General features: G+C 51.2%; 2 protein-coding genes across 2 annotated transcripts; both read left to right on the top strand.

Moving 5' to 3' along the window:
* Window positions 1-37: 37 nt before the first annotated feature.
* On the top strand, window positions 38-5,693 carry RPS5 (ribosomal protein S5). The gene is made up of 6 exons (XM_041743055.1): window positions 38-186; window positions 888-996; window positions 4,121-4,330; window positions 4,490-4,618; window positions 5,393-5,491; window positions 5,573-5,693. The coding sequence occupies exons 2-6, from the start codon at window positions 889-891 to the stop codon at window positions 5,639-5,641; spliced, it is 615 nt and encodes a 204-aa protein (XP_041598989.1). The 5' UTR covers window positions 38-186; window position 888; the 3' UTR covers window positions 5,642-5,693.
* Window positions 5,694-7,209: 1,516 nt separating this feature from the next.
* RNF225 (ring finger protein 225) lies at window positions 7,210-8,606 on the top strand. The gene has a single exon (XM_041743037.1). The coding sequence runs from the start codon at window positions 7,210-7,212 to the stop codon at window positions 8,209-8,211; it is 1,002 nt and encodes a 333-aa protein (XP_041598971.1). The 3' UTR covers window positions 8,212-8,606.
* Window positions 8,607-15,080: the final 6,474 nt, after the last annotated feature.

Genomic DNA, 15,080 nt, shown 5'->3' with positions numbered 1-15,080 from the left:
TACATTCTTGTTCCAGATTGGTCCTTGAGTATATCATGTCTTTTTGCACACGGGTCGTCCCCACTGACCCGGAAGTTTTCACCCTAGTTAAAAGCTTCGGCCCGCGATTCGCGGTCTCTTCCTGTCTGTGCCACGGCGGCGCGTGGTGCACGCGGTTCGATTGTGACGGCCCGGCTGCGTTTTCAGGTGAGGCCGTCGCTGGGTCGGGATCCGAGGAGTGATTCAGGGGCTTCCCTTCGGGGGCTTCCTCTTTCTCCGGAAAATGCGCTGAGGGACGCGAAGGCGCCGGAAAGTTAGGCTTTCCTTGGTGCCCCGCCACCCGTGTAGCTTTGCCCCACAGCGGGGCTCGGGAATACCGGTTTGGTTCCTGCAATCGTGCGTCGATATAGGAAGTTTCCGTTATTCCTAGGTAGTTGATGCACTCTGGCCTGTACGCGCTTTTCTCTTGAGTATCTCCTAGTAGTCCCTAGTATCTCCTTGGAGTCGGACACGCACCGTAGCCTTTGCCTTGATTCGCGTAGTGGTCCTTGATGGCAGGTTAGCGTTTCCATTTTATTCAAGAGGAAGCAGAGTCTAAAGCCCGGCTCTTCGTTAATGTCATGGCTGGGATTTGATCTCAGGCGGATGCAGTGTCGGGGTATTTGGCATCTCCTTTCAGATCTGGTCCCTGCCGCAGCAGTTGACCCGGGCCTGCCAGACGTTGGTCCTCGGGGTCCTTGCTGAAAAAGACGTGCTTCTTGCTTACATTAAGTGGTTTTTCTAGGACTAAGATAGATGGACCCAGATGTTTACAGCCTTTCTTGGTTCCACATAATTTCCTAGTTTACAGCGCGTGGGCCAGCCTCACAATTGGGGTTTATCTGGGCTCTGACAATTTGTGTTCCTAGGATGACCGAGTGGGAGACAGCTGCACCAGCAGTGGCGGAGACCCCTGACATCAAGCTCTTTGGGAAATGGAGCACTGATGATGTTCAGATCAATGACATTTCTTTGCAGGTGAGGGGGGGTGTGGTGGTTGTGCTCCCCAGTTAGGGGTTTTGGGACACACATGAAATCTTTCAGGGGAGGTCACTTGGAACTTGTAGCACCCACCAATCCATTTCTTCCTTGTGATTTGCTCATCAGTTGCTACACAAGGTGGTTCCTTTCTCAGTGGTAACATCACATCCCACGGGGTTTTTGGGTGCATGTTCTGTTTCTTCTCTGTGTGGTTGTTTGTTTTTGTTAAGATTTATTTATTTGAGAGAGAATGGGGGTGGGGTGGGCAGAAGGAGAGAGTTTCCAAGCAGATTTCCCTGTGGGAGAGAAGCCCGACTTGGGGCTTGGTCCCACAACCCATGAGATCTTGACTTGATCTGAACCCAAGAGTTGCACGCTTAACCAACTGAGCCTCCCAGGTGCCCCGATTTTGGGTTTTTTTGTTGTTGTTTGTTGCTGCTGTTTTGTTTTGGATCATTCTTTTGCATGTGGAGATCCAGTTGCCCCAGCCCTATTTGGTTTTTGTTTTTGGAGTTTTGTGCATTTTAGTTAGCAAATATAGGCTATAAGCTGTCTAACTTAAATCTTTTATACATTGTATAAATGTATCTCAACACCACTATTTGTTGAAATTAATATTTCCCCTATTGAATGTCTTGGGATCCTTGTTGAAAATAAGTTGAGCATAGATACGTGGATTTATGTCTGGACTCTGAATTCTTTTCTATTGGTCTATAAAGCTATCCTTAAGCCAGTACCACAGTCTTGATTTACTGTAGCTTTTTAATAGGTTTTGAAATCAGGAATCTGTGGAAGTCCTCCCAGTTTATCATAATCCCTAGTTAAGTGTTTTACACTGGGCCTCATTAGAACTTTTATGGGCCCTTCATTAAAAAGAAATAAATAGGGGCAGCCCCAGTGGCCCAGCGGTTTAGCACTGCCTTCGGCCTGGGGTGTGATCCTAGAGACCCGGGATTCCCACGTCAGGCTCCCTTCCTGGAGCCTGCTTCTCCCACTGCCTCTGTCTGCCTCTCTCTGTGTCATGAATAAATAAATAAAAATCTTAAAAAAAAAAAAAAAGAAATTACATTTGTGGTTGCTTTGGTATAAAGACAAAGTTTGGATTGGATAGAGTTTTCCCTTTTTAAGGTTTTGTTTATTCATGAGAGAGAAACATAGGCAGAGGGAAGTCTGATGCGGGACTCGATCCTAGGACCCCAGGATCACGACCTGAGCTAAAGGCAGACACTCAAACACTGAGCCCACAGGTGCCCGTCTTTTTGTCTTTTTTTTGGTTGTTGTTGTTTTTTATTTTTTATTTTTTATTTTTTCATTTTAAAAGAAATTAGGACATTTTTTGTTGTCTCTAAACACACCGTGGGGGATCCCTGGATGGCTCAGCCGTTTAGCGCCTGACTTTGGCCCAGGGCATGATCCTGGAGTCCCAGGATCGATTCCCGCATTAGGGTCCCTGCCTTGAGCCTGCTTCACCTCCCTCTGCCTGTGCCTCTGCCTCTATCTCTCATGAATAAATAAATACAATCTTTAAAAAAAAAAGCCTCTATTTCTAAAAAATAAAAATATACCGTGGGGGTCAAGGCACTATGCCTAGTGGAAGATTCAGTCTTGCTTTTTACCCTGGATAGTTTGTAGATCTGTTTCCTTCATGGCTTTGTTCAGCAACGTCCACAAACTTAGAAGGGCCAGGTGGTGAATATTTTAGACTTTGTAAATCACGTATAGTCTCTCTCACATATGTGTTTGTGTCCTTAGTTTTTTTGTGTGCAACCTTTTAAAAGTGTAAAAAAATTTTTTTTCATTTTTCCCTAGTGCTCTCTTAGGGCCTGGGGAAGCAGAAGTCAAAATTGTGCCAGAATTCTCTTATCTTGGAAGATGTGCAAGGCTCTACCGCAGAGCTGGACAGTTTAACCAAACCCTGCCAAGACATTTGGTGTTTGTGGTTTTTCCTGCCCGGTGTAAAGCCCTGCATGGAGACTTATCTACTTGCCTATTTGTGCAGGTGGTTCTCTCCAGGGTAGACCCCGGGCTGTCATTCTAATATCAGAATTGTGTTCCTTTTCTGTTGTTCCTTGTGTTTTACAAATACATTGTGTGTGGGGCCTCTCATGTGTTAAATGATAGAATGACGTCTGGGTGTATTTCACAGTGGAACAGTTGACAGTAGTCCTCTTCACATACATGTAGTTTCTTTGATTCCAACACCCCCATAACATTTTGGTATTTTCTAGGGAAATAATGTATATATAGGAAGGGTTATTGGATAATTCTTCTAGAACAGTGGTTCTCTGGAGTGATTTCCCTCACCCCTCTTAGGTGACACTTGGCAATGTCTGGATACAGTTTTGGGGCACTAAAACTGAGGGCTGGGATGCCTGGGTGGCTCAGCGGTTAAAGCCTCTGCCTTTGGCTCAGGTTGTGATCCTGGAGACCTGGGATTGAGTCCCACATCAGGCTCCCTGCATGGAGCCTGCTTCTCCCTCTGCCTCCATCTCTGCCTCTCTGTGTCTCTCATGAATAAATAAATAAAAATTAAAAATAAAATAAAACTGAGGGCTGCTATTAGCATAATGGATGTTGCTAAACATTCTCCAGTGTACAGGACAGCAAGTTACCTGATTGATTGATTGATTGATTGATTGATTCATTTATTTATTTTTTTTAAGATTTTATTTATCCATGAGAGACACAGAGCGAGAGAAGCAGAGGCACAGGCAGAAGGAAAAGCAGGTTCCATGCAGGGAGCCGGACATGAGACCGGATCCTGGGACTCCAGGATCACGCCCTGGGCCAAAGGCAGGCACTAAACCCGCTGAGCCACTCCGGGATCCCGAGTTACCTGATTTAAAATGTCCATAGTGTAGAGTTTGAGGAACACTTAAAGCTGAGATTCTGAGCTATGATTGTGGTTCTCCATGGCCCTCCCTCCCATTGTAAAGGAAGTGTTCTTTTTACTGACTTGATATTCACTTGTTAGAATATTACTTTTTTATGGCAGGCAGGGCCCTCACAGTCAAGCGACCACAGGTGGATGGGGCTATCCAGAGTGGGTGCTCATTCCTTCTGGTTTCTGGCCATCCTGCTCCTGATCATGGTCCTCCATCCCCTCTCCCTGCTGCCCCAGGACTACATTGCAGTGAAGGAGAAGTATGCCAAGTACCTGCCCCACAGTGCAGGCCGCTATGCAGCCAAGCGCTTCCGTAAGGCACAGTGCCCCATTGTGGAGCGCCTGACCAACTCAATGATGATGCATGGCCGTAACAATGGCAAGAAGCTCATGACTGTGCGCATTGTCAAGCATGCCTTCGAGATCATCCATCTGCTCACTGGTGAGGTAGGGCTCTGAGACCTGATGAGGCACAGAATGCCTTTAGTATACCCTAAAGCCGGTAGCTGCCCTGTGCTGTGCATGACAGGGTCCACTGGGTTTTAGGTATAAGGAGATGGGGAGGGATGTGAACTGGATGTTAGGTTCATGGCTGCCTTCTCCTAGAACCCCCTGCAGGTCCTGGTGAATGCCATTATTAACAGTGGTCCCCGGGAGGACTCAACCCGCATTGGGCGAGCTGGAACAGTGAGGCGTCAGGCTGTCGATGTGTCCCCCCTACGCCGTGTGAATCAGGTAGGCCTGAGGCTTTTTAGCACACACATGAATGGGCAGGAATAGCCACTGGGCCCTGGTGTGGGTCTGCTTGCAGCAGAAACTCGGACAAGGGACAGTTTATCCTGCCTGTTGTGTTTTACCTGGAGTGTCCTTTCCTCCAGGAAGCCTTCCTGCATTTCCATCATGTTCAGGAGAAATTCTGGTTCTGGCCCCTCTCCTGAGCAACATTTGCCTGAGGCACAGTTTCATTTGATTGTTTATTTTTACATACAGTGTGTGGGTATGTATTTTTTTTATGCAGACCTTTTGAGGATTAGTTGTAGGCATTCTAACCATTTTAAGACTTCCTTGGATATCTCCTAAGAACAAGGATATTCTGTCCCCGCCCATCACTCAAGGTATTTAACAGCGATAAAATTATCTCATGTTCTGTCACTGAAGCTGTCCCCAGTATATCCTTTATAGTTGTCCATTTTCAATCAAGGGTCCAGGTCAAGAGCACACACTGCATTGGATTTCCCTACAGTGGCAGGTCTTAAATCTGTAATCAGGGACCCAGCTTCAGCTTCTGTGTCTACCCTCGGTTTTGTGGCCCTTATTCTGATCCCAAATCTGGCAGCATTTCACCTGGGGAACCTGTGGGCTCCTCCTATGTTGTCCTGTGTCATTGGGCCAGTGGATGGTAATATGATATCCAGTCTTTGTTAGGGGCACAGGGTACTGGAGGACACCAGCCCTATCTAGTTTGGGGGCATCCCCTGTCCCCAGGCTTAGCTGACCTGTGTTCCCTAGGCCATTTGGCTGCTGTGCACAGGTGCCCGTGAGGCCGCCTTCCGGAACATCAAGACTATTGCTGAGTGCCTAGCAGATGAGCTCATCAATGCAGCCAAGGTGAGTAAAGACACTGGGGTGGCAGCCATTTCAAGAGGAGGCTTCTCCAACATTCAGAATTAACCATCTATCTCCTTGCAGGGCTCTTCCAATTCCTATGCTATCAAGAAGAAGGATGAGCTGGAACGTGTGGCCAAGTCTAACCGTTGATCACCTGGCTGTGGCTTCAATAAACCTGTCTGCCCTTGGGGCAGCTCACCCACTTGTGCCAGTGTCTGTCCTTGTGGGGCTCTGGGAGCTAGAGTGGGGATGGCCCCAGTGTCCTGAGGAGCTGCCTACATTTCTGACATGTCTTTTGGTCTGTGGGAACCCGGGTTCACTAGGGAAATACTCTGCTCAGAAAGCACCACTGACTCAGAACCATGGCAGCCTGGGATGCAGGCCTGGTCACCTGTAGTGTTCCAGCAGGTGTTGGAAATGAGAGGGGTGGGGTTGTCCTGTGTATATGTCACTCTAGTCTGTGGAAGGACTTGATGTTTATCCAGGAGATCTGGGTGGCAACCCACCATTCTGAGTGGCATGTATCAGCCCCAGGAAGAGGCACCTAAGGCCGCTGGTCTGGCAGGGGCCAGCTCTGTCCAGTCCACTGTGGGGTCTGCCCACCTTCCACCCCAGAACTCCAGTGATTCCTCTGCTCTGGCTAGGTTCCCCCAGGGGATCCAGGCTGCCTCCACATCTTGTGTAATCATGACTGCAGCCTGACCCTCGGTATCCCACAGACCCACTGCCACACCAGAATCATCTGATTCCACCAGTGGCTTAGAAGTGGATTCATGACATGTTGGAAGACTGGGGGGTGGGGGAGAGTGTTACTGCCCACCCATGGGGCCAGACTCCCTGGCTTGTCCACCTATGCCATCCATCACCATTCTGCTGCCCCCGACATCCGGCCAAGGTCAGGCTTGGTGTTCATCCTGGAGGGACCTGTCTTAGGGGTGGGCCCAGGCAGTCAGACAAGTCTGACAGGTACCTTGGGAACCTGGGATCTGGAGGGAGTGGTACCAAGGCAGCACCCTCTTGCAGGGAGGGGCACCTAGAATGTAGCTGCTCATAGGCAGAGGACTGGGGTCAGAACTGGCAGAGACTTGCCAGCCAGAGGGAGAAGCACCGACAGGTAGGAAGGGCCGGAAAGCCAACTGGGGTCTGTCATTGTCCAGTGGGGGACCTCTGGCTTCCATCATTGCTCTGTGCTGTTGGGCTCCAGTCCTGAGGCTTGGATGTCCTGTCCATCAGCTCCTCCCGGAATCTTGTATATATACGCCCCCAGAGTCTAACTAGTTCTCTTGGAGGTTCCTATCTTTGCTCTTTGTTCTCTCCTTGTTGGATCCTCCACATTGTTTCTCTGGGGCCCTTCCTGGTAACAGGTACTCCATTTTCCTCCCTACCGTTCTCCCTCACCCCAAGTCTGTAGCTTAGGACCTACCATGCCCCCTGGGTCCTTGCCCCCAGTCCTCTGTCCTCCCATCTCTTCCACCACCACCCCACCCCCTCCGTCCTGATTCCTCCTTGACTCCTACATGGACACACTGCTTCTCTCTGTGCTAGTCACTGTTCCCATCCTCTTTGCTCCTGGGTTCTACAACGCTTCTCTGGAAGCCGCCGATCTGAGTTGGGCCATCCCCTCCAGAGTCCAGCCACCGACCCTCCACAGACCCTCCTCCCTTCTTCCCTCCGCCTCCTTCCCTGGCTGACGGCCTGTCCTCTCAGGTTCCGTCCAGATGCCCTGCCCTCGGCCACCGTGGCTCCGCCGCCTCCGGACCCCTCAGGGCTCAAGCCCCAGCTCCCCGAGCTCACTCTCCGCGACCCGCTCCCCCAGCAGGGAGGGGGGCGAAGACGACGACGGCGAGGAGGAAGAAGGGGACAGCAGCCCAGGCTTGGGCCCCATCCTGCCCTCCGCGTCTCCAGTGGAGTGTCTCATTTGCGTGTCTCCCTTCGACGGGGTGTTCAAGTTGCCTAAGTGCCTGGATTGCGGCCACGTCTTCTGCCTCGAGTGCCTGGCTCGCCTGTCCCTGGCCACGGCGGGGGGCGGCGACGCGGTGGCCTGTCCGGTGTGCCGCGCACCCACGCGCCTGGCTCCGCGTCGAGGGCTGCCCGCTCTGCCCACGCAGCCAGGCCTGCTGCCCCGGGATGCGCACGTGCCGCCGCCGCGCCAGGGCTCCGTGCGCTTTGACCGCCGCCGCGGCCTGCTCTACCTGCGGCCGCCGCCGCCCCCGCCTGGGCCGCGCAAGTTCCGCGCAGCGCGCCCGCCGCCGCCTCCGCCGCCGCTGCGCCTCGGCCGCCCACTGTCTCGCCGCCTCTCCTGGACCAGCCCGGCCTGGGCCTTCAACGCGGCCGTGGCGCTGGCGGTGCTGGTGGCGGCGGGCCTCGTCGTCTCTGGCGTCTACATCTTCTTCCTCATCCCGCACGCCACCTCCTCTGGTCCCGCACGGCCCCAGCTCGTGGCGCTCGCCCCGGCGTCCGGGTTCTCCTGGTTCCCGCCACAGCCCACATCGGGGACACCCTGGACCCCTGCCTGGACACCGCGCCCTGTGGGCCCCGACCAGGACCCTGCCCTGCCCGGGGCTGCGGAAGACGTGCTGGAGCCTGAGGGGGTCTCCGAGGACACAGCCAAGGTCCAAGGAACTCTGGACAGGCCCCCGGATGGCCTGTGGGGGGCAGAGGGTGAACCCGGCAGGGCCCCGCGGGGCTGGAGCAGGAGGAGGGTGTGGGGGCCACAGTAAACGCATCTGTGCTGCAGGTCCTGTCTCCAGGCCTGGGGACCTCCCTGTCCTCCTGGTGGGGCCCTGCCAGGATCACTTGCCATGATCCTAGAGGAGGCCTCAGCACGGTGCATTGAAAGCGCTCACTTCTATGAGGGAGGCCTAGAGGGAACATTCCAGGCATCATCACCACGGAGCAGGGACCCTCCCAAGGAGCACCCCTGCCTTCATTCCCAGAAGGGCCCTCTGGGAGCACCCATGACCCCAGTCAATATGGGCATCCAGCTGAGGCAACCCTGACCCCCATCTTTGAAAAGGTCCTGCTGGGAGGCACTCCTAAACCAGGTCTCCATGAGGGTACAGTTGGGAGTACCCTTGATACTCATCTCAGGGACTCCAGCTGGGATGCCCCTCTGACCAACGTCCAACATCCTGCAGGTACCCTGCTAGAGGCACCATCAGGCCCTACAGAGTCCTACTGAGTGCACCCCCAGTCATCATCAGGCCCATAGGGGAGCATCCTCAGCTAGCAACTAGGGCTGAAGGCTCTGATTTACTCATCCTTTGACCTCACTACAGGTCCTGTCTTTGGTGGCAAAGCCGCTACTGCTGCTGGTCTCTAGTGATATCTCACTGCCTGGCCTACTGCAGTCCCCACCCCTGCCAAGGCTGTGGAGTTCTTTTCCACTCTGCTGCATGCAGATTGGGTCTGGGTGGGATCCAGCTGTTTCCATGCTGGTCCTGGGTTGTCTCTCTGCACTCGTGGCTGGGGCTTGGGCTTGGAGGGACAGGGGTGGCCTGGCCAGGGCTGAGGAGGGACACATAGGGTCTAAGCCTCAAAGTAGCTTCTACTATTGCCTTGGCCCACAGCTTCTGGGATCCTCCCAGATATGCTGTGGGGCAGTTTTGGTCACCAAGGCTCAAAGATGCCTAGATTGCCCTCTGGGTCAGTGCCACATGATTTGGGGAGTGGGTGCTCCTGGGCTGCTAGGAGACATTCTGGCCTCTCTTCCTAGATGCTGGAACCCGCGTCACTCCCATTTCCACTCATTAATTTCTTAGGGTCAGTTATTGCACCTCCTCTTCCCATCAACCTTTTTGGCAGCCCTATTGTTCCCCTAGGTGAAGCCTCAGCCCTGGGCAGCAGCCTACAGGGAGGGCGGTTCTTGGGCTCCTATCCTCCTCTCAGAAGCCTTCCTGGGTTAGTCATTACAGGGTAGATAGCTGTCATCCTCAACACAAACTGAACAGTTCTGTTTCCCCCCAGGCTCTGGAGCCCACATCCTGTCTCACTTCATCCAAAGTCAGGGTTCTGTGCATAGTGGGTAGGAATCCAGCATTTTCCAGAGATAAAGGTTACTTCCATGGGCTGGAGTCTCGTTTGATTTGTTTACATGTGTGTCCTCAGTGCCTGGCATACAGGGGGTGCCAAATAGTTTTCTCGGGAGTGACAGCATTGCAGGTGACCAAGAGACAGCCTGGGAATGCCTGTGGGCACTCTCGGCTTAGCTAGCTTGTAGACACCCTGATCTAAGCATGTCAGTGGAGCTCCTTTTGATGGGAGCTGCTGCTTTCAGGTGGGAAGCCAGAGGGACATCAGGACATCCAAGGAAGTGTCTTCCCAGACCAGTTCTTGTCCCACATCTAGGTTCCAGTGTCATCCACAGGGGCTGAGACCAGTGTGCTGGGTCACTGGGCAGCCATAGCCCAGCTCATACAGCGAGGGGACTTGGTCAGGCAGGAGCAGGGTTGGTGGTCTGTATTAGTTTTCTCTGACTCCCTTAACAAATTACCACCAAGTTCTTTGGAACAACACACATTAATTATCTTATAGTTCTGCAGGTCAAGAGTCGAAATCATTTTTACCTGGCTAAAGTCAAGTGTCATCCGGGCTAGTTCCTCTGGAGGCTCCAGGAGAGAATTTCTTTTCATCTTCTAGAGGTGCATTCCTTGGCTTCTTCCTCTATCTTCATTTTTTTTTTTAAAGATTTTATTTATTTATCCATGAGAGGCAGAGAGAGAGAGGCAGAGGGAGAAGCAGGCTCCATGCAAGGAGCCCGATGCGGGACTCGATCCCGGGACTCCAGGATCAGGCCCTGGGCCGAAGGTGGGCGCCAAACCACTGAGCTACTCAGCGATCCCCGTCTATCTTCATATTTTATTTTTATTTTTAAAAGTAATCTCTGCACCCTGTGGGGCTTAAACGCACAATCCCAAGATCAGGAGTCAGCCAGACATCCTGTCTTCCTCTATCTTCAAAGGCAGCAGCACATCTTCAAAGCTCTGACTGTCCTGCTTCTCTCATTCACTTATAAGGACACTGTGATTACATTGAGTCCACCTCAATGATCCAGGATAATTTCCCCAGAGCAACATCTTAATTTAATCACATCTGCAAAGTACATTTTGCCATTTAAGGTAGCAGATTCATAGATTTTGGGGATTAGGATCTGGCTATCTTTGGGGGCCATTATGCAGCTTACCATAGGATCTCAGATATTCCTCTTCTTGTCCCTTCCTTCCTCCATGCCAGGCTAGGAGAGAGAGTGGGGAGGAGTTGGGCCCAGCCAGGGAAGTCAGAAGGGGACCCTTAGCTGGTGGTACACAGAAGGGAGAGAGAAAATGCTCTCTGAGGATGTTCAAGAAAGGCTGCCTGGAAGGAGAGCTGTATCTTTGAAATAGCTGGCATCAAGGCAGAGGGACCTGGGGCAGTAAGGTGGTGGCTGAGGGCAGTGGGCAGAGCTGCCCTGTCCTAACTAGCTTCCTCCTAGGAGCTAGGGAAAGTACGGCTTCTCTATTCTCCCAACTGGGAGTCTGAGGCCTCAGTTTCTCCTTTCTCCCCCCTTAAAATGAGGCTGATGACAGATTTCGGGGGTCCTGAACATTCCTGTCTGCTAATTACTATGTCGATGCCTGCTCACCCACTGCCTATGAGCAAAGGGGCTTCCCAAAATCACCTGGGGGCCAGGATGATGGGGGAACTCCTCCTCACCCTTTGGCCACCCAGAGCTCTGCCCTCCCAGCCCTCTGTCTGCCCACATCATCCCTGCAGCACAACCACCCCTCCTCTGCTGCAGGCCTGATCCTCCTCCTGGTCCTAGTGCCTGTGAATACCCAGAGAGGCAGAATCAACCTCAGTGCCTGACATGGTGCAGGAGATGCCAGACTTTAGTTCTCTATTCTGTAAAATGGGTGACAATAAACACTTAACTTGCAAGGAAAATTAGTTAATCTACAAGTATTTATTGAGCACCTTCTGTATACCAAGGGTGCACTGGGGCATCTCAGGAACAAGGAGGGCCCTCACATGACAGATGACATCCAGAAAGCTGAGCAGAGGGGCCATCATCTTGGCCACACTGCCTTCCGTGTCAAAGTCATGGAGCCCCCAACCTTCCCCAGGTCCTCCCTAGCCCCCAACCTTCCCCAGGTTCTCCCTTAGCTCTCCCCTCTCCCTGCACCCAGAGGGACACCACATGATCCAGTCTACAGGGATCAGGCCAGCCTTTCCTCATGAGAGTCAAAGAGGTGACTGCCCACACCACACTGGTCCTAGCTGTCAGGGCATCTTGTGTTGAGGCCAACAGAATAAGGGCCATGGAGGGCCCTCACTAGACCCTGAGAGTGGCAGTGTCCAGATTAACATATGGGGAAACTGAGGCTGTCAGGCTAGGCAGGGCATGGATTCAAACCAGAACCAGAGAGTTTTCTGCAAACTACCTTCTCCCCTCAACTCCACGTCCTGGAGGGGCAGCCTTGGTTTTTTTCTCCTGCTCCCCCCAGCCCTGCAGTCAAAGTTCTCTCTCCATAAGTGGAGGCTTCCCTCCTCACTAACACCTGCACATAAACTAGGGGGCCTTGGGGGAACTTGTAGCAATCCTGGGTGGGGGCTACTTGAGTGTCCTCAGGACATGGCAATGGGCTTCCCTCAGAGCAAGTGAGCCAAGAGAGAACAAAGCCGAAGAAGACACAGTGCCTTTTATGATCTCATCTCAGAAGTCACATTCTATCATCTCCCCCAGATGCTATTGGATACCATATTCTCAGACTGAGTGTGTGAATGAATACAAGATCATGAGACACGGTGGTCATTTTGAAGGCCAGAACTCTACTAAAGTGGAGTCGCCAGCACAGTCCTCTGTCTTCTTTAGCCAAGCAGACCTGTGCCACTTCTTGGACCTGCTCTCTCAAGAGAGAGTCCCAGGCCTTTGGTTCAGGATGAATCCCCAGGTCACCTTTTTTGTGAGTGTGGGTGAGGCAAGGAAGAAGCAGCCAAGTAGGCAGTATGTTAGAACCAAGGAGAGAAAGGGCTTCATTCTTACCTGTCTCCAGGCCCCCCAATTTTTTTTTAAAGATTTTATTTGACAGATAGAGTGAGAGTGCACAAGTAGGGAGAGCAGCAGGCAGGAGAAACAGGCTCCTCACTGAGCAGAGAGCCTGATGCAGATCTCCATCCCAGAACCCTGGGATCATGACCTGAGCCAAAGGCAGATGCCTAACCGACTGAGCCACCCAGGCCCACCAAGGCCCCCAAATCTTAAGGAAGAGAGGAAACATGGAGCCATGGGTGTTGGTGGAAGGATGTGTGTCAAGAGTGATGGCATTAGAACAGTTGACTCTTTTCCTGGCCTCTTGCCCCCTGATGTTAGAGGACTGGGATTGAAACATTGTGGTTCTGACCTGGACAAACAACCTTCCTGCAGCTATCTCTAGTATTTCTGTATCACCGCTGGGTGAGTGCAGGCAGGGTGGCAGCAGATGGCACAGATGCTAGGGACCAGGTGGCCTGTTGCTGAATGTGTTAGAAATCAGAAATCTGTGCAGGAAACTGGATAAGCTGCCCTTACTCTTTGCTGTCTGATGCCAGCTGGCATGGATTCCGGAACCTAGTGAGGCACCGAGGCGGCTTGTTTCTGTAGCGGAAGCATGACTCATCCAGTACCTACCCTGTCCCACAGCCTTGGTGAGCCACTGCAGTCAGCCCTGTCCACTGTACTACCATGCATTAATATGGCACCTAACAAGAGTGGTTTGTGTATACTATATGTTGGCAAATTGATTTTAATTTTAAAAATGTAATAAAAATATATTATCTATAGAACTTTACAGAAAAAAAGAGACCAATAATCATCAGAAGGTATTCTGAAAATGGCATTTCTGAAAGGCTTGCAGTATGCTTTAATCTCCTGGCATGAGGGTCATTTTTGACATAAAGGTTTTATTGTAGGCTCAAAACTTTTGTTGGAAAATAATTTTTTACTATGTCAATAAAATCATTATGAAGTCACCCACCTCCAAAAAAGAGTGTTTTTGTATACCTGGAGCCTTGATCTACATAGGCCAACTATGCCAACAAAGTGATTTAGGTGGGCCCTTCAGGCCATGCTGCATTGGTTTGGTCTCTGGAGGAGCCAGAGACTGAGAAACTAAGTCAGTTTACATGGGTGCTGCATGCCTTCCTTACTGTTTCCCAAAAAAATCCTGGACACCAAGGCTTGGGTGAGTGTACTTGGTGGCAACAGTCAATATGTGTTGTCATATATATCATGCCCTGGGCTGAAGACATAGGCTGAAGTCTTAAATTACTCATGGCTCTTGATTTTGATATCCAGTGTGGCCCAGAAACAAGTGCCCTTCCCTGAGTGGTTGTGTGCACATTGTCTGAAAAGCATTCTTCCTCTCTGAACTAGGCTGGAGTTTGGTTCTGACTCAGCTGGCTCTGGGTGGTCCCTACTCCAAGAACTTGCCTCATCATCACAGGTGGCCCCTCCCTTGCCAAGAGACCAACTCAGAGCTTATTGCTCCACCAGTTCTGGACTCCACCCCAGGCTAAGCAAAAAGCTCTGTGGTGGGCAGAATAAGGCCCCCCAAATATATCCATGTCTTCATTCCTAGAATCTGTGAATGTTATCTTATATGGCAGAAGAAACTTTGCAGATGTGACTAAGGATCTTAAAATAGGAAAAAAAAATAGGGAGATTATCCTAGATTACTTGTATGGGGCTTCAATGCAAGCACAAGTATCCCTCAAGAGGGAGGCAGAGGAGTCTGAGAAAGAGATGTGACAGGAAAACAAAGATTGGAGTAATGTGGCCACAAGTTGAGACATGCTAGCAACCACCAGAAAGTGGAACAGGCAAGGAACAGATTCTCCCCTAGAGACTCTGGAGGGTGTATGGCCCTGCTGACACCCTGATTTTGTACTTCTAGTCTCCACAACTGTCAGACAATAAATTTCTGTTGTATTAAGCCACCCAGTTTGTGGTATTTTGTTACAGCATCCCTAGAGAATGAATACATCCATCTTTACACCTTCAACTCTCTTGTCACTTCTGCTCTAACTTCTGTCCTTGGCTGGCCCTGCTTCTGCCCCACCTCTCTGTCCACCTCTTACTGGATCCTCTCACCATTCCCTCTTCAGTGCTCTTCAGTGTTGGTCTCCACTTAATGTATTATGAGACAGAACATATGCTTAAATAGTCCTTGAATACTGGCTACTCTGTTATGATTAGATTTTCCTGGGCCTGAACACACTCTTCTGCATAATATTGACAGATTTCTAACGGCTTTGCTGAAACCCATTTGTAGAAGTGTGTGTGGAGAATCTGCCTTTTCCCATGTTCTATACTTCAACCTTTATCTTCATCCCTCAGGAGGCCTCCTCCATTCTCTGATCTTGCACAGCAGCCTCTCAACCTGATTTGAACCTCCTCGATGGGCTTATTTTTGGTGTCACACATTTGTGATGGGACTGTCCCTCCCACCAAAGTCAACAGGCATTTTGCCAGCATTTTATCATTGTCAGCTTGTTGGCATCAAGTGGAGGATAAGGAAGCACCTTTCAAGCAGGGTGTTTCTATAGAAGGAGTGTCACAAGTCCTCAAGGGGGG

The sequence above is a fragment of the Vulpes lagopus genome, chromosome 2 (assembly GCF_018345385.1).
Source record: "Vulpes lagopus strain Blue_001 chromosome 2, ASM1834538v1, whole genome shotgun sequence".
NCBI lineage: Eukaryota > Metazoa > Chordata > Mammalia > Carnivora > Canidae > Vulpes > Vulpes lagopus.
Note: the sequence above shows the minus strand (reverse complement) of the source record. Positions and strands in the feature narration are given on the sequence as shown.

What these genes read in the sequence shown, in the direction of transcription:
- RPS5 (XM_041743055.1), top strand. Translation starts at nt 889, where the DNA reads ATGACCGAGTGGGAGACAGCTGCACCAGCAGTGGCGGAGACCCCTGAC. An exon ending in TCCATCTGCTCACTGGTGAG is followed by an intron (nt 4,331 to 4,489) that starts GTAGGGCTCTGA and finishes GCCTTCTCCTAG; the next exon opens with AACCCCCTGCAGGTCCTGGT. An exon ending in AGCTCATCAATGCAGCCAAG is followed by an intron (nt 5,492 to 5,572) that starts GTGAGTAAAGAC and finishes ATCTCCTTGCAG; the next exon opens with GGCTCTTCCAATTCCTATGC.
- RNF225 (XM_041743037.1), top strand. Translation starts at nt 7,210, where the DNA reads ATGCCCTGCCCTCGGCCACCGTGGCTCCGCCGCCTCCGGACCCCTCAG.